Genomic DNA, 21,376 nt, shown 5'->3' on the forward strand with positions numbered 1-21,376 from the left:
ACATTGCGAAGGGCTAGAAAGGGCTGTTTTGCCTGGTTACCCTGCTGCCTTCTACTGCACTCTGCATCACGTTTAACCAAAGGACTTGGCGGTATGCACAACTTTAATGGACTATAAAGACACTCATAAGGAACTGTGCAAGCCCCCAACTAAGAACGCTCCTTTGGTTAACGTTATACCAATGTATATTGTTTGTTAGGGGTGTACCGAACTTCGGCTTCGAGTAAGTATTCGGCCGAATTCCGGCTGAAAAAAAAGCTATTCGGCTCCGGCCGAATAGTTTCTTACAATTCAGCTCTTGCTGAATACTTTGACATTCTCATTTGAATACAATGCAACATGAACTCAGTAAGGCAAATATAGACATCAGTTTGCAAAACTGAATAGAATTAGACCAGACAAATTGCTATCACGCAGCTGAACAATATCTTATATTGTAATCTGCTCGTTAGGACATGTTTTGTTACAGATTCTTAGACATAAAAGGTGCTCATCTTTTATACTTAGCCTGCAACAATAGAGGACCATCTTTTCTTTTGGCAAATGTTTATATGCAATGTGCACTTATTTCAGTTGGAAAAGACAAAATGACAGAAATGTGCATAGATACTTTCAGTTCCTGTCATGTCACTTCCCATTGCGTACGTCATAGTCCCCCCTTTTCTTTTTTATGGACTTGAGTCCTGAGTTTAACATGATCTGATATTTTATCAGGAATGATAAGTTTGCATATGTTTGTGTATTAGCGAGAAGGAGTGGCTAGGATAAGTGAAAAGTGAGCAGCATTTGTTTGGGTGGGGTAAATAGTTGCGAGATGGAGTTCACGCATTTAAGATTTCCTCTTGACTTGTGTCCTGCATGAGCTGACATGAACCATTTTATACATTTCTATGTCAGCTGCAAAGAAGTTTCTAAACTAGACCGCATCAACTTTGCAACTGGATAGATAATGCAAATCATCTGATTCACAAAGGCAGTCCTTTTGCATTTGTGAAGCCTCCTACTTTAATTGGCACTGAATATGCAACAATCCTCTGTACATTTGGTCCCTTCATTTTGGTTAAATCTTTAAATAAAGATGCTACATTACTTACAATGAGGAGAAATAAAATTATAGAATGCATTTAAAATGGTGCTTCATTTGTTTTTTTTAATAAGTGTGTTTTTTGAAGTTTGGAACATGATTTACTAAATAAAGCAACTATTCGTCTTCCTATTCAGCTGCAAATACTAAATATGCTATTCAGTACAGCCCTATTGTTTGTATATCTTATTTACAGATCTATCAAGGATTGGCTCCTCCCACCTTCCCACAATCCTTACATTAGCTGGGAGCACACGCTTTAGTGTGCGCACATTGCAAAGGGCTGGAAAGGGCTCTTTTGACTTGTCTGGGTGGGATGTGGCTAACCTTTTTTCAATCACAGGTATTTTCGAACTTACTGCTGATTACATTGATGGTAGTGTGTTGTCTGTGTAGGCTACTCGTTTTAACGCTGCGTGATCAATTCACCAACTGTTTATTGTCACTGCATTTGCATTCTGCTTTTCACTGCTGCTTACTAAGAACTGTTTACATACATGCCATTGAGTACTCAACGAGTTCCGTACTCTCTGAAAACAGATATGCGTCTAAGGTGGAAACTCTATAGTTAGTGGAGCGGCTAAAATGCACGCCCCTAAAACTGGACTCTATCCCTGTGCACAAAAAACCAAGTGTACCGTTTACATGTGCTCGAGCGCAATACACATCCTCTGACATACGTTCATTTTATTTAACTGAGATCTCTAAATCTCGGCAGTCTACTTCTATTTCCACACTACCGGTTAAACAGGTGATGCGTGAAATGCATGCTCAAACATCCCCTTTCCATTTGTTGTCTACTGACGAGCATAGGTCTTCTTGTCCCACTTCCTTTACTCAAGACCTCAGTGACTCAACCATGGCCTTAATGCCCTTAAATCCGACCATGTCATAGCCAGTGGTTGTGTCAATGAATCCAACTACCTGTGCAAATGACACCACCCATAGTTGAACAGACTGATAATGCGCACGTTCATGCAGAGCCATCTGCTTCTGCTTTCACAAACAACCCGATTAACATTGATTCTCGGATTGAGGGTAATGACCAAATTGAAGCTGGCCCCTGCAGGGAAATTCCCTGCCCTGGGGCTACTCTTGATGCGAACATTGATCTTTGTGTGTCTTCCGTTTTGTCCCCAAGTGCTATTTCTGCTCTAACTATCCGCAAACTGCAAAACATAATTCATTATTGTCTCAATCCCCCCCATCAGGTTTACAACAGCGTCACATAACTCCTCTGCCCCGTCCATTTCATTCTCTCAACCACCTGCGAGGAAACCTTTGAGTTTTCAAGACTCCCATTCACCTTCTCTTCTGCCCCCTCCCATCTCCGATCCTCTACTTCAATCTACCCTAATGGCCATGAACTTGGTCTTAACGACCCTCATCAAACTATATGAGAAATTGGACTCCAAAATTGACAAACATTTCTTTTAGAAAAACGAATACAGGGTCAAAATATACAAGCTTCTTGTGCTTCCATCCCAAGAATGAGCAGAAAGCGCCCTCTGCAATCCTTTGAAATAACAATTCTGTAGTCTGTGTAACAAATGTATCTACCATTGTTGAACCTCCAAAAGCCCACTCAATTAAGTAAAATCGGCAGTGACTAAGGCACGAGACCGGAAAGAAGCGCATTCCTCCCTGCAAGAGAGAGATCCTTCTGAACTTTCTGAAACGACAATCATTGGTGAACAGATAGCGAGTGACTTCATAGAAGAACACAGACAAAAAACTAATAGTAGATTTTACTAATTTTTCCAAAGTCACGAAAAATCTCTGTCCTAAGCAATCTCATCAAAATCAATCAAAAAAATCTAAGAATATCAAAACAATTCCTAAACCCAGCCATGCTGCTTCAAAACAATTCATAGAGAGTCTATCAAAGCCAAAAAAACGCCTTACAAATGTTAGTGCGCCAATTACAATAAAGTATATAGACATTGCAAGGCTAAAAGAAACCAAGAAAAATTTGCAAGACAAAGATAGTCTGAGCATCCAGGAACCCCTGGATGACTTAATTGACGAAATAGAAAATCGGAATGTAAAACAACTGCATCTCACTGGTGGGCTTTGTAAAAGACCCAGCATTGAACACTGAGATCTTAGAGAATGGCTTTTGTACTGTTGAGCAAAGAATAGCTGAAATTGCGAAGTCAGTCCATCAAAACTTTCAAAATGCTGTCCAAGTTAGAAAATCATTCAGTACGCAACAACCAATGATAACTCCCTCTCTTGTCCTTCCTGTCCCTCAGTATCGTCCAACCCAACATCAGAAAAAAAACATTGTTCTGATAAAATCAGCGACTGGTGCTGGAAAAGTAAATGATGAACATAAAGCTAACACCTTCTTGCACACTTTACTGATCAAATGCAGACCTAACCCATTCCCTGCTTATGACCTTAATAGGTCCTGCATATTGAACATCTTCAGTGATGTGGAAGCCTTGGAAGATCTTGCGTCTTCCGACATGGACCAGGTTGAATTAATTTAGTATTCTAATCTTACTGCTGCCAGATTATGGATCAAATCTGGTATTGTGTGGCTAGCCAGACATACTCTTTTCGATCTTGGATTTACTCTTGCTTATGAGCCCATTGACTTGAATGAAGTTGAACTCAAAGGGTGTAATGATATTAAACTCCTCGCTGACAACCCTGTAGATTTCTCAAATTTCAAAATAACATGCACTCAAAAACCTCTGCATGAAAGAACTCCAGCTCAGCTCACTCCTGTCATCCACCACAAGCAAAACTGACTTTCAACAGAGCCCTAGCAATTTGAGACCAAATCTCCACAATGTTGTAAGTTAATCAGTTGGAATACCAGAGGTCATAGTCATATTCTAAATACAAACTTACATTCTCTTCAAGACTATGAAATAATTGCACTATAAGAAACCTGGCTAGTGGGAACTCCTGTCTGGGACAACCATTCCATCGTAGTAATTCCTGCTACCCAGCAAGATAAGGGGAGGCCCACGGCTGGGCTTCTTATAGATACTTTCAACTGGATGCAAGTTAGTAAGTTGGGCTGCCCTAAACAAATACATGCTCTTGGCAAAAATGTTCATTGATCATCAAGTAGATGCACTGCTAAACATCTACTGGAACCACTGCAGTATTACCGAAGAGTACTATTTTCACCATGTTCAGTCCTTACTTGATTTAACTGTTGCTGAACCATCAGTAACAGCAACTTTTGTAGTCGGTGACTTGAACTTCCATTGCATTTCTCAACATTGCAAAGGTGACGATATCTCGACGCTGGGTTTCCTTGATGGCTGATAGGCAATGTTTAAGACTTAACGGAGCAGTTGAGGGCAATATACCCCAAAATCCAACGAGGCATAGGCAGAACCAGCATGCCATAAATAGATTACGTATACGCTGATAGATCCATGTTTGTAAGAATAGACAATTGTATTGTACAAAAACAGAACTTTAGCAACCATGACCAACTAACGTTAGCATGGCGTTGGGGCGGTTCCTCCTATCCCACTGAGTGACTATCAATTTAATAACAATCTAACAGTCACAGGTGGTCTTAATCGTCTTCGCTAGCCATCTGATCTCTTAAACCAACATTTTGATTGACTATGCTCTGATCATTTAAATCATCAAATGAGACCATGAGGGTGGAATCTATGTTGCTGCATTACAGCTTTCTGAACTAGGCCCTTTAAAAATGTCTAAACCAATTTTTAGGCATAAACACACGTTTGATCACATAGTACAACATGAAAAAACCTGTCTCCGTAAAGCCATCAGACTAATTAAGAATCTCCCAATCCCAGAACGAAATGCTGGAACACAGATTTTAAAAACAAAATACAAGAACTAGGCAAAGTTCAGAAAGGTCTATATCTACGAGGAAGATGGTGAACAGATGCTCCAAACTATTACATCCAAAAATTCAGGAGCTATTTCAGTTATTAAATCACGCAAATCTAATTGCCAAGCATCAATGCAAATAAATGCCGTCTCTGAACAGACCTGGAAAGACCACTTCTCAGATCTTTATGCATACAGTGTCCATTAATCAACTGTTCCAAGCACTTCCTTCTCCGATGTCAGATTGTCCCTAGATTTTGATCTAGATGATATTATGTTATAAATATCTAGACCAAGTACTTCAAGAGCCCCGGGGCCTAATGACTTGTCTAACGTCACATTAAAATCTAACCCTGAACTTTGGGCCAAAATTTTGTATGAGATTTTAATGGAAGTTATAAAATCATTGACCATCCCTCCATCTTTGCGAAAATCTACAATAGTACCCATCTTTAAAAAGGGAAATTGTCAATGTTCTCACAATTACCGACCAATCGCCCTATTGGATGTCCCTGGCAAACTCTTTACAAGCCTCATCCTTAGGGACCTTAAGAAGTGCATCATCGAAAACAACTTGTATGATCCACATCAAACAGGATTCATGCCGGGTCTGGGAACAGCTATAAATCTTACTGGAATTACTGCCATAAAAAAGCAAGTCGGACAAAGTAAGCAACCAGTATATTTGGAATACGTAGATTTTAAAGCAGCGTATCCAGAAACATGTTGATGATAACATTGAAGGAAACAGGCTGCCTTTTAAGCATCTCGGCTCTTATACATCAGCTTCACTCACAAACATCGCACTGAATGGAAAACTATCATCTCCCATAGCTACACAGCAAGGCCTAAAACACTTTTTAACTTAATTATTCAAAATGTTTGCCTCCGCTATCTCTGATCCTCCTCACCTAGGAACGGACCTGGTCGCATGTTTTTTTTTTTTTATACAGCAGACCTGGTCTTATTATCATAAACACCAAGGGGCCTACAGAATTTACTAACTGCCTGGGTGATTATGCCAAGCAAAATCTGCTTTAGATTAATGTAGCAAAAAGAAAGATTTTATATTGCAAACCTGGAGGCAAAAATAAATTAAAAATCGCCACAATGACTACTAAATGTTGAGAAACTAGAAATTGTTGATGATTACAAGTACTTAGGCATTAGTATTAACAATTCTACAGCGGATCTACCCTACTTACTTTATTTACAATCCAAGATCAAAACAACTACTTCCCAAGCATCAATAACTAAAGCTAGGTTCGCCAAATTCTCATACTCACCTACCATAACTTTCTACATGCAAAAGGCATCTGCAATAGTTTTATATGGATCTGAAACGAAACCCTATAGACCTGAATCCTCCTGGACAAAACTTGAAGGGTCTTATTCGAAGGACGTATTAGGTCTTTATAAAAGTTTGCCAATGTGTATATTGAGGTTTCAATCGAGTCTCCCTTCTTTGTTTGCAATGTATAATTGTAAAACATGCTCACTACATAGGAAATGCCTTTTGACAGACAAACAAAATACACTTCTGGACGAATTGTCATCAAATATGCATAAATCTGGTCACTCTTTTGCACAGGAATGAAGAGATCATGTTGTCTAAGTGTTGGCGGCAGCCGAGATCTCAGAGCACATGCTCCTAACCAACACTGCTCGAGCAAATTATGGCAACATGACTGGATATGTACTGTGGACAAATGTGAAAAGTACAAGTCACTTTAAGAAGACCTATTTATAGACAAGAGTTTTAAATCTACTGAAACATACTTGCTAATCTTTCCCAGTCCAAACCACAGAACAGGTTTTTTGCGTTAACGCCTTAATCTCTGCAAGACTAGTCAAATCCCTAATAGTGAAAATGTATGTAGATTTTGTGGCAACTAAGGTCAATCTGAAACGCTACAGCATATATTAACGGAATGTCCTAATCTGGTGAATCAGCCAAATATTTATTTTAAACCGTATTTTAAAGACTACAGGTATTTGCCACCAGATGGTTTATGGTTAAAACTATTCCATACAAATTTGACGAAGGTTGAAATCGCAATCACAAAATTAATTCTCTCTTTAGGTCTTGAATAGCGATTAACCATCTTTTGCGAATGAGTTCCTTTCTAACCATCAATAATTGTTGATTTGGCTTATGGTTCATTTTAAAGACGGTACACTTTATTATTTCCTATTCAATTTTTAAGTTATAGTTAAGAATATGTACGTTTTTAAAGTTTTGTACCTTCTCTAATTTTGGAATTTTTGCTAGCAACTGTCAAATCACACACGCTTGTCTTTTCAAAACTGTACTGTACTCTTGTATTGTCATTTTTTGTGATCCTTTGTTTATTCCTGTAAATGTTTATGTTATGTTAGTTGAATATTGGAAGGTTGAATTATTCAACCATGACAATAAAAAAAAAGAAATCGTACTAAATAATCTACTTCCCCCAGCCCCTTCCTTTCTCTCGCTCGCTCGCTCTTTACAGCAACGTTTTGGACACAGTGTGGTGCTGAAGTGCCACCACATTGACTAAAAACAATAGGGTGAAACAAATAAAGATACTGAGGCTCAAAGTATGGACCGTGAACAGGAGGCAGATGCTGAAATAGGGTGTGTTACTTGTAGTCATCACTGGTGAATGTCTACCCTCTTGGCACGGAGGGCCTTCCTGCCTTGCCAAGGAGGGTTAATCAACTGGCATTGTGTGATCCTTTCCCCACTCTAGCCTATGCCTGTGGTGGATACTGACCGCTGCAGTACTGATACGTATTCTGTATGTGCATGTGTGATCAGTGGTCTTGGAGAGATTCATTTTTATTTTATTCATTGCAAGTTGTTATTTGACTTTTAATAAAAATGTTGCGATGGGCTCAAACAATTTGCTGCAAAGAAATGCTCTTGGGTAAAGTTGCAAGCCAAGTTTTGGAACTACTGGAATCTTTTCAGTGTTCCCCTACAAGTACTGTCACTGGCACAATTTAAATCTTTTGTACCCGATTTTCTTTGAAAATATAAAATCTTTGCTGGGAGACCCCAGCTTCTGCCTAATCGGTTTCCCTTCTTGCTTCTCAAAGCTACTGAGGACATGGACCAATCATGAAAGCTGTTGGCTATCTGCTTGAATTCCTATCCTTTCGAGTGTTTTTTTAGCTTCTCTGCCTGCCTCGATCTCTTTCCTCTAACTAAAATTGTCCCTTTATGTATCTATTCGCCTCACTTCACTACTGCTCTGACACATTCTTCCCCAGCCCTTACTCGGTTTCTTGCCGACTGTGAATATTGGAGTACGATATTCTCTGGCCTTCTTGTCAATTAACCTCTCTCCCTTAGATTGCTTGTGTTAAATAAGCTGCACACGTTTTACCAACAACATACAGAAGAGAAAGCAATCAAGTTGTTTTCAGTTACACCAACATTTTACAATGCTCCCATGTTCTCCCAAGACTTTTTGGTCCTCATTTTAAAGAACAGTATAAATAAACGAATGCCCAGCCAAACTATTGCAATACACGAAAAGTAACTAATCTAAATGGAAAAATGAAGGGAAATGAGAAATGGTGCAATCACAAAATAATTGTAGCAATACCTTAAATAAGGTGTTTGTCTGAGCATATGGTGACAATAGTTTGCAAATGGTAGCTAAACATGGCATAGGAACATGGCACAAGATTCAAATACTTTGGCATTTGATGGCAGAAAGTATAAATGAGGTGGGAGGGTCTGTGCACATGGCTAGGTTGGGGTCATTTATTTATTTATAATTTATACTGTGCCGAAAGCCTGCAGGCATTGGGGCGCTAAACAAGAACACAATCAATACAAACATGAAGTAACAGGACAGTGAGACCCTACCTAAAGAAGCAGCTAACTAGCCTAAACGTCCCCCTCTCACTTGAAAAGGACAGTTTTCAGATTTTTTCTGAAGATTACATAGTTGGGCTCAAGTCTGAGCCGTAGTGGGAGGTTATTCCATTTTTGTGCTGCTAGCACTGGTAAGGCTCTCCCCTGCCCCATGGAGCATTTGTGGGGTAGGACTGAGATCTGGCCGAGGGCCTCTGATCTAAGGGCACGCGGCGAGTGATCCTTTCTTTCAGGTACGCCAGTGCTTTCCCGTAAAGGCACCTGCAGGCCAGCGTCATGGATTTGAACTGTATCCTGTCCGCGACAGTCAGCCAATGTAGTGCCACTCTATCAGCGGTGATGTGATCGCTTTTAGTTTTCCTTTTGATTATTCTTACAGCATTGTTTCAATGAATTGGCATTTTCCTATGCAATGCTTATTTCCGCCCAGTAGTAAGGTGTTACCGTAGTTAAGCAGAGAGAATGGTGGCCCTGGCAATGATTTAGGAGCACTCAAATGGATTGACCTATGCCCATGAACTCTGGACACCATGGGAAGGGGGCTTTGTACTTGGTTCTACCTTATGTGAATAACCCACATCCAAGTCCTTCATGCAGAAGCATCAGGCAGTCCCTACTCACAGACCAGTTCTAGGGACACCACTGGTGCAAATTGCAACATTGCTACAGCGAGATCAAATTAATTACCTGCTAGCCGCATGACGCAAAGTGGTCAGTCCCTGCCCAGTGCAACGGCTGGAAGACACATCAAGGTCAAGCGTTTCACTGCAGAGAAAAGAGAGATGAGAGTGAGTGACCAGAAGAATGGGGACAAGAGGCTTCCCTAGCAGACCATCCAATTAAGTGACACATTATGGGACAACAGCTGTTATGAAGGTGAAGGGGCAGTTGGATTTGGCGTATTCCTAGATTCACAGCCCCCCAAATCCTCTGTGCCCTTCACCATTACAGCTCATGGGCATATGTGCCAACCACCAACACAGCTCTCAGACATCTATGCCCTTTGTCAACAAGGCTCTAAGGCAGCTATGCCCTCATTAGAGCCCAAGGTTCTCTATGCCCTCAGCCAACAGAGAATCAACCTTTTTCTGCCTAAACCAAACCATCTTTAACCCTCATCTGTCCTCAACTCTAAACAATCTTTGGCCTCATAAATACACTTGTAACCACATCCATAAAGGCCCTCATCAAACATAACTCCTACCTATATCTACAAAAGACACAAAATTAAGAAGAAAAGCTGGTTATTGCAGACACTCTAGCCACACATCTGGCAGGACATTGGATTTTCCACAACAGTACAGAACTATCCCTCCCAGTAAGTGTATTTGTGGAGGCAAATAATGGCTAGAGCGGTCTCAGTGAAGGGCAGATGGGCATCAAAGCTAGGTTGGCTAAGGCAGAGAAAGGATTTCTCCCCATTGGTGGAGAGCATAGAGACTATGGGCTCTAGCTTTTTGGAAGAGGGAAGAGAACGGTTAGGGCCATGTTTGCAGATGGCATTGATTGCTGAAAGCTGGCTGTATTGATGGAGGGCAAAAATGGTGTGTTGTGATGGTAAAGGACAGAGGGGCTTCACTTCTGTTTCATATGAGAGCACAAAGGATTGAGGGGGGTTGTGTGTTTAGGAATACACTAAATTGAAGTTGTTCCATCCTCAGAAGCAGGTATTCTTCCTATAATCCTTCACTCAATTGGATGGCCCTCAGGAATTCCTTCCCCACATGTACAACTATCCACAACATCTGTCTGTGATCAAAGACAACAACAAAACCACCAACCCTTGAAATAGTAGCAAAACAGTTACCTCACATGGAACATGATGGATACGTGTAGCAGGGTTCATAATTTGCACTCACCACTGGCCATTGGATAGCCATTGGATATTGATATTATTGATAATATACGCTATGTCATTTATAGCGCGCCTGTACACTACACGAGTGTTTCTAGGTGGGACAAGACCAGGAAGGGAGGACAGAAGGAGGACAAAACAACAATCTTACTAGGCCTTGTGTAGATTGCACAAGTGCAGTGAGAGGGAGAAGGGCCACGAGGGGAGAGTGCAAAGTAACTCTTAAGTGCTGTCGGGAGGCGGTTCATAAGTGCAGAGAGTTGAGAGACTGTAGGGTTGCAGATACAGTCCCTTAGGTGGTTGGGAGGCCGAGAGGCAGTGCAAGGGCAACTGGTCGTGCAGGAGCCTGGTCCCGCAAGTTCAGTCGGTGGCCAGGAAAACAGTATGCGCAGCAGACAGGGACATCAGCAAGGGAGAGAGAAAGCGGAAGCGAAAAGGAAAGTCTTGAGTTGTTTCGGGAACCTTAGGTGGTCCTGCTCAAGTTTGAGAGAGGCAGCGATGCTGTTCCAGAGGGAGGCACCAGCCGGGGACGTAGATCTACCCCCCCTACTCTGTGTCTGGAGTAGTGTTTTACCCTCAGAGTTGGAGGTGAGCAGAGGGCTCGAGAAGGAAAATGCTTAGGAAGTGAAAGTTTGATGTAGTGTTTCCCTGCCCCAGAAAGCCTTGTGGACGATGCAGAGGTTCTTGAACTTGATGCTCGCATTCGCAGGGAGCCAGTGGATAGATTTCAGGGCTGCAGAGATACAATCCCTGGGCTCGAGGCCAAGGACAAGTCTTGCAGTCTTGTTCTGGATTAGTTGTACAGGGCGAAGAGAGGAGCAGGCAGATTGAGAAAGAGGTACACCATTCCTGAACTGCGGACAGAAGGAGCAGAAGAGGCTGAAGGAGAGCTCGGTGTCATCTGCATAACACTGAAAGCTACAACAGAAGGTAGAGAGGTGGTGGGCCAGAGGTGCAAGGTAGTGGTTAAAGAGCCAGGGAAAGAGGTTAAACCCCTGAGGAACACCACCCCTGAGGAACACCACAAGTAGAGAGAGAGAGAGAGAGAGAGAGAGAGAGAGAGAGAGAGAGAGAGAGAGAGAGATAAAAGAGAGGAAAGACAAGTTGGACCTGGGAGGGTGAGAAAGGAGGTCAACCAGGCAAGGGCCTGACCAGCGATGCCCAGGTTGTCACAGAGATGACTGAGCAGGATGGCGTGGATGCCCGTGTCGAAAGCAGAGGACAGATCAAGAAGAATGAGGACAAAAGGAAGGTTAGAGTCAAGATTGGAGAGCAACTCTTCACGGGTGTTCAGGAGAGCAGTTTCCGTGCTTCTGGCTGCTCTGAAGTCAAAATTGTGGTCATGGAGACAACCAACAGATGCAGTATGTAGATTAAGCTGGGAGAATGCCAGCATTTCCAGGAGTAGGAAAGGAGCGATATTTGACTCTTGGCAAGTAAGCAACGGTCTGCTGTGTGTATGTATAGAATTAAGGTGGTGTGTGACTTTATGGCAGGCTAGTAGCTTGCAACTTAAATTTTTGCCCCCTTGCTGTAGAATTATTACATACCATCACCATTACTGGCTAAGTACTCCAGAAACTATCCTTCACCACGCCTTCCCCCCCCACATGGCATTACGTGATGTGAAGAGAACATTTGGACAAAAACAGCATCACAAAATCTTTGGGAATAAAGAGTTTAGTTATGCTACATAATACGAACATGAACAGTGAAATTACTTAAGTATATTACTTTGGTACAAACTATGATTTATTATTGAATCAGCTGGACTGAATAAATACATTTAAAAAAATACATTTTCGGGAGATTCCTCCAGGACTATGGAATTCACCATTTTAAAAGATCAACACTTAAAAGTAGTATTAAAAAGGTGCATCATTACAAGAACAGAACAGACAAAACAAAACTGAGAAATCAATGAAGTATTACAAAGGTTTGCACTGTTAAAATTAAATTAATCTGTTGCAATGGGCTCCACGTTATGCAACAAAGTTCCCAGTCTGTTGACCAAGAGCCGGGCGACTCAGCAAGCCGGATACCTAACCAAGTAGAGGGAAATACATTTCCCGTAATGCCCCTCAAGAATTGAAACAAACCGGATCTGATCCAAAAAGTGGAGTATGGGACCAGGGTTAGGGTAAACCAGTTAAAATACCCAGTCCAGTCTCTTTTGCCAGGAAGACATCACAAAACCAGTTTCATGGCCTAACCACCAAAATGGAATGGGCAAACCGCCCTCAGATGCACTACATCTTCACCAATGTCATTCTCTCCCAAGTGGAAAACCCAGAAAGGATGAGGGAAAATGTAATTAGCCCTTCAAGGACACAGAGACCATAGGAAAACCCTTCAAGGGCAGAAAGGCCCTCAGAAAAACCTCAACACACCTGGAGGCCACCCCACCCCCCAACACAGTTGTCTTCCTAGAGCATAGTAGGATATCCTCAACACAGGCAGCTTGCCCAGTTTCCGCATTCACACACAGTTTCAAAATGGCCACAAGGTCTCTTCTAGATCTAGCCCAGCACCGTCATTGTCATTCTAACCAACAGGAAGTGAGCGAACCTAGCCCGCTTAGACCCAATGCTGCAGACCATCACCCCTAGTTCCACTCGAGGTGGGGATCTGGGGATCAGGGGGAATATTATTATATAATCCCTACAACCCTGTCCAATATGGTGGCTGAAGGCAGCTTCAGTTTGGAGAAGAATGGAGAGGGAAGACTGCTGGAGAGGTGATGCAGAGACTTTGGAGAAGACTGGAAAGTGAGCTGGAGAGAGGAGGAGGTGACCTCTACAGGAGACAAGAAAGTGTTAAGAGATAAGAAGGTGAAAGAGGAGGGAGTAAAGTCACATCAAATCAGAAGTGGAATGGAAGGCGGTATTAGGAATACAGGAAAAGAGGAAGGAAGCAAAACCAAGAATGGAGTGGTAGGAGGATTCAAGAGCAGTGTCACGGCTCGCTCCCTTCGCTCCCGTTCCCGCCACTTGGGGCATGTTTTGGGGTTTCTTCCCTACTGGACATTTCCTCCGAACCTTATGCTACAGTGTCCTGATGAATTGGGAGCGCTAAAACCTTATTTCCCAAATTACTTCCCTTCCGGATCCATTCCAGGTTTTTGGCAGCCAGCATGCTATTGCTACTTTAATCAAATGACTATGCTTCCCAGAATGCCTGGCTCACTGCCTCACCTCCTCCCTTGCTGGACAAGGCTGGGTGGAGGATAGGCAACACCTGTGGCTGCAGGTGCAGCAGGCGACACGCCTGAGGGGTGTGCTCGCTAAGCAGCTTTAAAAGCCTCAGTTTGCTTCAGTCCAGCGCTGGTCATTGTTGCAGCGTTCCTGTCGTGACTGGTCCCTTGTTCCTGGTTCCTAGTTTTTGTGCCCAGTTTCTAGTTAGTGTTTCTTGTTCCTTGTCCTGGAATTCGTATTTGTATGCCTAATTGATTTCTGCCTTTTGGAAATCCCTTTCTCCCTTTCTCTGTCTGCAGGCAGCCTTTCTCTGAGCTTTCCTTTTGCTGTAGCCCAATTGCCTGTGTTCACTGTTTCCTAGAAATTGTCCTTTGCTACTGAAAGACTTGTTGCATTAATCTTTCCTTTACAGGTTTAGTTTCCTGCCTTCTCACCTTGGATGGGTGGGAAAGTTTCCCTTTTGATATCGTTTTCACTGCTCCTGATCCTTGCCTTCTATTGGGATCCATGCCATGTTTTCCTTTACACTTTTACATTTATTTCCTATTTTATTATTAGGTGTGGGAAGCTGTTGTAACTAGCTCCTGTGTGATTATCTTTTGTTTTCCACACTGTACTATTCCTTCTTGCCTCTTGACTTGGGTTTAGGTATTTAGTCATCCTCACTCTTTGCCTTTACTGCCTTCTGGGTTCTTGTTTGATTTAGAGGGTTGTGGGTTAGTACTGACTTTTGAGTGGTCTTTCCGGTCCTCGTGAATACGGACATCCAAGTGGTCTTTCCGGTCTTCGTGAGTACTGGCATTCATGTGGTCATTCCGGTCCTTGTGAGTACTGTTTCCAAATTCTTTATTCAGTACCGTCTAGAGTGTCAGCTTACAGATTCTGTCCCTGCTTGCCCTCTACGTGGGCTTAGCGCTGTCAGTATCTGTAATAGCATAGTGGGTAAGGAGTTTGTCGACTTTCCTTTCAGTCATAAGGAGGTTCTAAGTGCTTATCCTACATTCCTTTTCATATAGTGGTATACACGAGTCTTGGGTATTGAATGCACATTGTTATATTCAAGGTTGTTTACTGTGTATTTTGTGCACATTTCCCCTGCCATATCCATCACCTTCTTCCTTTCCTAACAGAATGACCAGCCGTTGTTCCCGTTTGAACATGGCCAGATTACGAAGGAAAGGCAGCAAGGCCTCTAACAAGCTTATACAGAAAGCTTCCCTTACAATTACCCATGAAAATCGAATCTCTGCTCCTGACTTAAATGAACTCCTTGACACGAATGGGTATTTACGTGCAAAGTATTTTACCCACTGGGTGGCCCATCCTACATTGCCTGATCCTAGCTCTGTCTTTAATTTTGATCCAGAGTCTATGTCCGCACAAGCCTTAGCAGTGGAAAACAACACACTGCTAGAATGTATACACACAAGTACCTCTGTTATTGAACCCCATGACTCCGGTTGTGCTTTACCTCAGATTGAACAGTTTCATGATTCAAGCATGAAGAATGGAGGGGTTCCTTGCATATCTTCTGTTTTCTGCCCTCAGTCTACAGCTTACTCCTCTGCACAGGTTCTTACTGTGGTCTCTAATGCCAAGGGGTCTAATGCCAATAGTCTGCTTAAAAGAAACACAGACCACGTCGGTAAGAGAGAGTATAGATCACAAGACCTGCAAGCAGTAGATGACAATATACAATCAGTGCACTTCCAGATGGCTAGGGCAGGATCCAGCCCTGATGCCACCATGCCTTCCCCTGTGCCTACTGATAGGGATGTACAGTTAATGCGGGACATGCTAAAAGCAGAATTTGAGGAGTTAAAACAAGAATACATTTCCTTAAAAGAGGAGAATAAGATGTTACAGTCTTTTCTGAATACACCTCCAACTTTATCCGTTGATGAAGTGAATACTGTTCAGTCCCTGAGTGCGGAGACTTTTGTAAATCATGATACTTGTCAATATGTAAGATCTATTGGGAGTGAAAGTCTTTTTCAAGCACAGCGCTTATTCAGGGCACAGGTTCTGACAACTGTCCTACCGTTTGTCAGGAATTGCTGTTAGCTGAAGATTCACAAGCCACTCCTTTACCTGTGGCTTCCTGTGTAGCAGTTTGTCATAACTCTGAGCTTGAACACATACATGCTTCTGATTTCCAAACACAATCCACAATGGTGGCATACACAGAATCAGTCACAACTGTAGGCTTAGGTTCTGCCCTTGATCTAGCTGCTGAGACTGAAGTAGACATTCAAGCTGATGTGGAAAACGATGCTTCCTCTGTGTTCCCTCTTCCTTCTGCCAATTTCGGTCACTACGAGCAGTCAAAGACAGTGCATAATTCATGTTTTGATGGACTCATTCCACAGATTACTGAACCAAAAACCCGGCAGGCGATCCCTGAACTGTTGATTCTTAATCAGCCACTTTCAGAAGCTAAGACAGAGGAATGGTCAATTGACGAAATCCTGATTAACAGAGACTTTACTATGGTGATTCCTCTGGTTGATTTTGACTTCTACAAAGGAAGAGACTCTGTGTCATCCACTAAGGAGAGGGACGGCAGGGCTACAGCTCAGACTTTGGTTACTGGTGCCAAGGAGTCAACTGCCTTCAAGGGGCTTTCCATTCCTGAACCACAAGTGTGTCTGTCGACTTCTGGGACTTCAGACTGTCCTCCTACTACCATTGACTCTTCAATAATCCTGTCCACAGCTCTGCAGTCATCGTTGGCACACGTATCTTCGATCAATAAAAAAGTGCTATGTCTGCCAGTCACCCAAGAGCCTTCACCATGTACGCAGTCAGAGCCAAAGACCTTGACAAGTTTGTCTTCAGCTAACAAGACGGCTCCAGCTTGCATGCCCTCAGCCTCAGAATTTCCTCTGGCATGTCTGTCTTCGGCTACAGTGACTCATCCAGCAGATTATCCTTCAGCCATGGAGCCTCCGGTAGTACATTCTAAGTGCATGTCTTCGGTCCCAGAGCCTACTGCTAGTTTGGCTTCAGTTCATGAGAGACCTGTATCCTGCTAAGCCTCGCTGCCAATATCGGAGGTGTACCTGTCTACACTGTCAGATCCTGCTGCATATTCTTCTGCTCCAGAGATTCCTCCTGAATCCCAACCATTTACTGATGAACGTCCATCTTGCCCTTCTTATGCTTCAGGGGGATCACCAGAATGTCTGCCTTGTACACAAAACAATTCTCCCAACTACTTGACTGTAGCATCAGCGCCTCCCGAATATGCAACACCTGAGCCTGAGACTTCTGCCAGCTCTCTCTTCAAAAACATCAAGCCGGCTCACGACTCGGGAGGGCCTTACATGCGAGGCCGCTGGACTTGCCTGGAGTATTACGAGAGAGAAACGGATGCCATCCGCCACGGCCCAGTCACCGAACGAGTAGCCGACCAGGATAGCGGGCTGGACGGTCCGCATTTGGAGTCCGGTTTGGATCAACCGCTTGACAACCCTTTTGTTGCCGGATCCCACATGAGCCTGAGGGAAGGGACGGGCACAGCCTTCCAGCTGCAGCGCCAGTTGAGTGCTAGTAGCCAAAGGAGGGGAATGTCTGCTGCAGTTCAAGATGTGCCTGTTTTTGCTCCCGCTGCTAGTATGCCTGATGTTCCGAGTACTGTGTCTAACACTCCTATCAGTATGCCAAACGTTCCTGCGGTTGTATCCCACGTACAACAAGGTGGCTACTTGACTGGCTACATGACTGTCAACGGGAGTGCCAGCCTCGTACAACCCATTGGATCTCCAGACCTCCAAGGCATGGAACTTATGCAGGCGAATCTTTGTCACTTTCAACCACAAACCTTTACCCAGATGGATGACAGAGTATCCGAACCTCTACCTCAGCCGCCACCTTCCTCTTCCGAACATAAACATTTCCTGAAACCTGCTGTTTCCTCACCTCCTGTGTGTCCACTCTCGGCAGTGAGGCTAACAGAACTTCTACCGTATTCTAAGGCATGTAGCACCAGCCTGCCTCTCTCCTCAAAGATGTATGCATATCCTCTTCCAGTGACTAAGCTTTCTGGACCTTCCAACTCTGCTTCGGGTCCTGCAAGTCCTTCATGCCTTTCTTCGACCCATGAGTCTCTTCCTCACCGAAAACCCACCTATGGCTCTTATAGACTGCGGCCTGATTCTATTCATTCCAGTCCTTCTGCTTCTGCCCGTGGGTCATCGTTTCCGTCAGTGCCACTTCTGCAGACAAAGCGCTCCTATCATGGAATGAAGATGTTTTGTACGAGTAACGGCCGCCTGGATGTCGGCCGTGGGAGGGGGTATAGTGTCACGGCTCGCTCCCTTCGCTCCCGTTCCCGCCACTTGGGGGCATGTTTTGGGGTTTCTTCCCTACTGGACATTTCCTCTGAACCTTATGCTACAGTGTCCTGATGAATTGGGAGCGCTAAAACCTTATTTCCCAAATTACTTCCCTTCCGGATCCATTCCAGGTTTTTGGCAGCCAGCATGCTATTGCTACTTTAATCAAATGACTATGCTTCCCAGAATGCCTGGCTCACTGCCTCTCCTCCTCCCTTGCTGGACAAGGCTGGGTGGAGGATAGGCAACACCTGTGGCTGCAGGTGCAGCAGGCGACACGCCTGAGGGGTGTGCTCGTTAAGCAGCTTTAAAAGCCTCAGTTTGCTTCATGCCACGCTGGTCATTGTTGCAGCGTTCCTGTCGTGACTGGTCCCTTGTTCCTGGTTCCTAGTTTTTGTGCCCAGTTTCTAGTTAGTGTTTCTTGTTCCTTGTCCTGGAATTCGTATTTGTATGCCTAATTGATTTCTGCCTTTTGGAAATCCCTTTCTCCCTTTCTCTGTCTGCAGGCAGCCTTTCTCTGAGCTTTCCTTTTGCTGTAGCCCAATTGCCTGTGTTCACTGTTTCCTAGAAATTGTCCTTTGCTACTGAAAGACTTGTTGCATTAATCTTTCCTTTACAGGTTTAGTTTCCTGCCTTCTCACCTTGGATGGGTGGGAAAGTTTCCCTTTTGATATCGTTTTCACTGCTCCTGATCCTTGCCTTCTATTGGGATCCATGCCATGTTTTCCTTTACACTTTTACATTTATTTCCTATTTTATTATTAGGTGTGGGAAGCTGTTGTAACTAGCTCCTGTGTGATTATCTTTTGTTTTCCACACTGTACTATTCCTTCTTGCCTCTTGACTTGGGTTTAGGTATTTAGTCATCCTCACTCTTTGCCTTTACTGCCTTCTGGGTTCTTGTTTGATTTACAGGGTTGTGGGTTAGTACTGACTTTTGAGTGGTCTTTCCGGTCCTCGTGAATACGGACATCCAAGTGGTCTTTCCGGTCTTCGTGAGTACTGGCATTCATGTGGTCATTCCGGTCCTTGTGAGTACTGTTTCCAAATTCTTTATTCAGTACCGTCTAGAGTGTCAGCTTACAGATTCTGTCCCTGCTTGCCCTCTACGTGGGCTTAGCGCTGTCAGTATCTGTAATAGCATAGTGGGTAAGGAGTTTGCCGACTTTCCTTTCAGTCATAAGGAGGTTCTAAGTGCTTACCCTACATTCCTTTTCATATAGTGGTATACACGAGTCTTGGGTATTGAATGCACATTGTTATATTCAAGGTTGTTTACTGTGTATTTTGTGCACATTTCCCCTGCCATATCCATCGCCTTCTTCCTTTCCTAACAAGCAGATGGGAAAAGTGAGTAAAACACCTAGAATGGAGTTGATTAGGAGAAACATCAGAAGCCTGGAGGGAGCAAGAAAGACCCTGATTGGAGTTAAAGTGTTGACAATAACTAGGGAAGTGGAGAGGATTGGTGGCAAGGAATATAAGGAGGTGGTTTTACTACTTGGAAGAAGGCTGCAAGATCAAGAGAAAAGGAAGAGACAGAGGGAGCAGGACAAGGCGATAGTAGACAGTGAAGGATCAGTAGGTAGGATGAGCAAGTAGGACAAGCACAAGACATCTTCAGATGAAGAGAGTGACAGGCAAGGGGTTAATGAGAAGTGGAAGAGAAAAAATAAAGCAAGCACTAGAGAAAACAGATTGGGACTTTATCAAGGTACTGAAAAGAGAGGCAGAGCTTAGTCAGCAAGAGGAAGGAGGTTACTGAGGAACCGGGTCATGAACAGACAGGTCTTACTGGTGAGATAGGGTTTCAGTGTGGTGGTAGGGGGTCAGAAGGTCTAGTGATAGTTTAGAGAGGAAGTGGATAACAGAGTTGGGAGGAAGCCCAATAGGGATGTGTCCTTCTGTATCTCTCCTGGCTGACCTCAATGACATCTGTAAGTGATTCCTGATGGTCCAGTAGAACATTAATGACTGATTTCATCTTGGACACATGGCAATGGAAAGCCTGCACTTGGGCCCAGGAGAAGAGTTTAGGGAATCTGGGAGCCTGTATCATTGGAGAGGAGTGAGGGAACTCCTCTGGGACTTTGGAACAGAGACGGCGGAGACTAAAGCCTGACCACTCACCATGAAAACAGAAAAGACATTTGTGGAAGGAGGTTGTCCTATATTTCTATAGGGAAGATCCTGTTTATATGTATGTTGGCCTGACCACTCACCCTTTATAAAGTCCCCAATAAAAAAAAATCATAGTCTTCGAGTAGCTTGTGGTCCCAAATGTCCAATCTGAGAAAAGCATTTCTTTACGAATAGCATTCTTCACAATCACAGATTTGCAGAGTAGTCCTCTAACCATGATTCACAACCACTGTTGCCAATACCACCTACATCTCCACATTCTAGTACTACTCTTCGACCAATCATATTTTTCTGTTTCACCCCCATCCTACGATGTTGTGTAATTCCTCCCAACTTTATTTATACTGCATGGCGTCTTAAATAGAGGCAGTCACTTAACAATCATGATGCAAGATACTTAACTTTCAAGCTATGTCCACCGTCCACGTTTAACTTTCACACCCTACTTTGCCTCATAGTATGTCTGGTCGGTCTCACACATACCTTTCCATAGCCTGCAGATCAACAGTTTTACCTGCCCACTGCATCCATGCTGTGCCAGGTAAAAAACATCATCAGTAGAAACAGAATAGAAAAAGTTAGAAAATGTGCGATCAATTGATATGCCATCAGAATATTATCCACCAACTTCTGCAAATCAGATCACTTGCCAACTCTAGCTGGAGAGAGTCTTTCACCAAACTATCACCATTTCCAATAAGCTATGCTCTATAGTATGGCGTCACCAAAATCTCCTTTTCCATTGAAAAAAAGCTGTACATGTTCTATCGTCAAATAATGTGGTAGATGTTTCCTACAAACACTTTCTCCAGAAAGTTCTTGGCCTTCTTGGTGTTAACATTCAGCGAAAAACCTCAATCCATCTAAACAAAACAAAAATCCATTAGCACAAAGCAAACCTGTTGTCCTAAAAAGGAGAGTAAGCAGACCCGTATCAATGCTAATCTCTCCTATAACTTTATTAGAAGTTCAAAAGGTTGCAATCATGGTACCCTTAGATTTCAATTCCTGTCTCCAACACCATAGAATCTATAACACATATTAATATTGTGGTTCATATAC

General features: G+C 43.3%; 1 protein-coding gene across 1 annotated transcript in view; it reads right to left on the minus strand.

The window, feature by feature from the left end:
- FAM3A (FAM3 metabolism regulating signaling molecule A) overlaps positions 1-21,376 on the minus strand; it is a 458,496-nt gene that overhangs the window by 326,547 nt on the left and 110,573 nt on the right. Inside the window, exon 2 of the mRNA XM_069645229.1 lies at positions 9,474-9,551. Coding sequence (XP_069501330.1) covers positions 9,474-9,486 — 13 coding nt within the window. The 5' untranslated portion in view covers positions 9,487-9,551. The remainder of the gene's footprint in view (positions 1-9,473; positions 9,552-21,376) is intronic.

The sequence above is a fragment of the Ambystoma mexicanum genome, chromosome 2p (genome assembly GCF_040938575.1).
Source record: "Ambystoma mexicanum isolate Mex_15411 chromosome 2p, UKY_AmexF1_1, whole genome shotgun sequence".
Classification (NCBI taxonomy): domain Eukaryota; kingdom Metazoa; phylum Chordata; class Amphibia; order Caudata; family Ambystomatidae; genus Ambystoma; species Ambystoma mexicanum.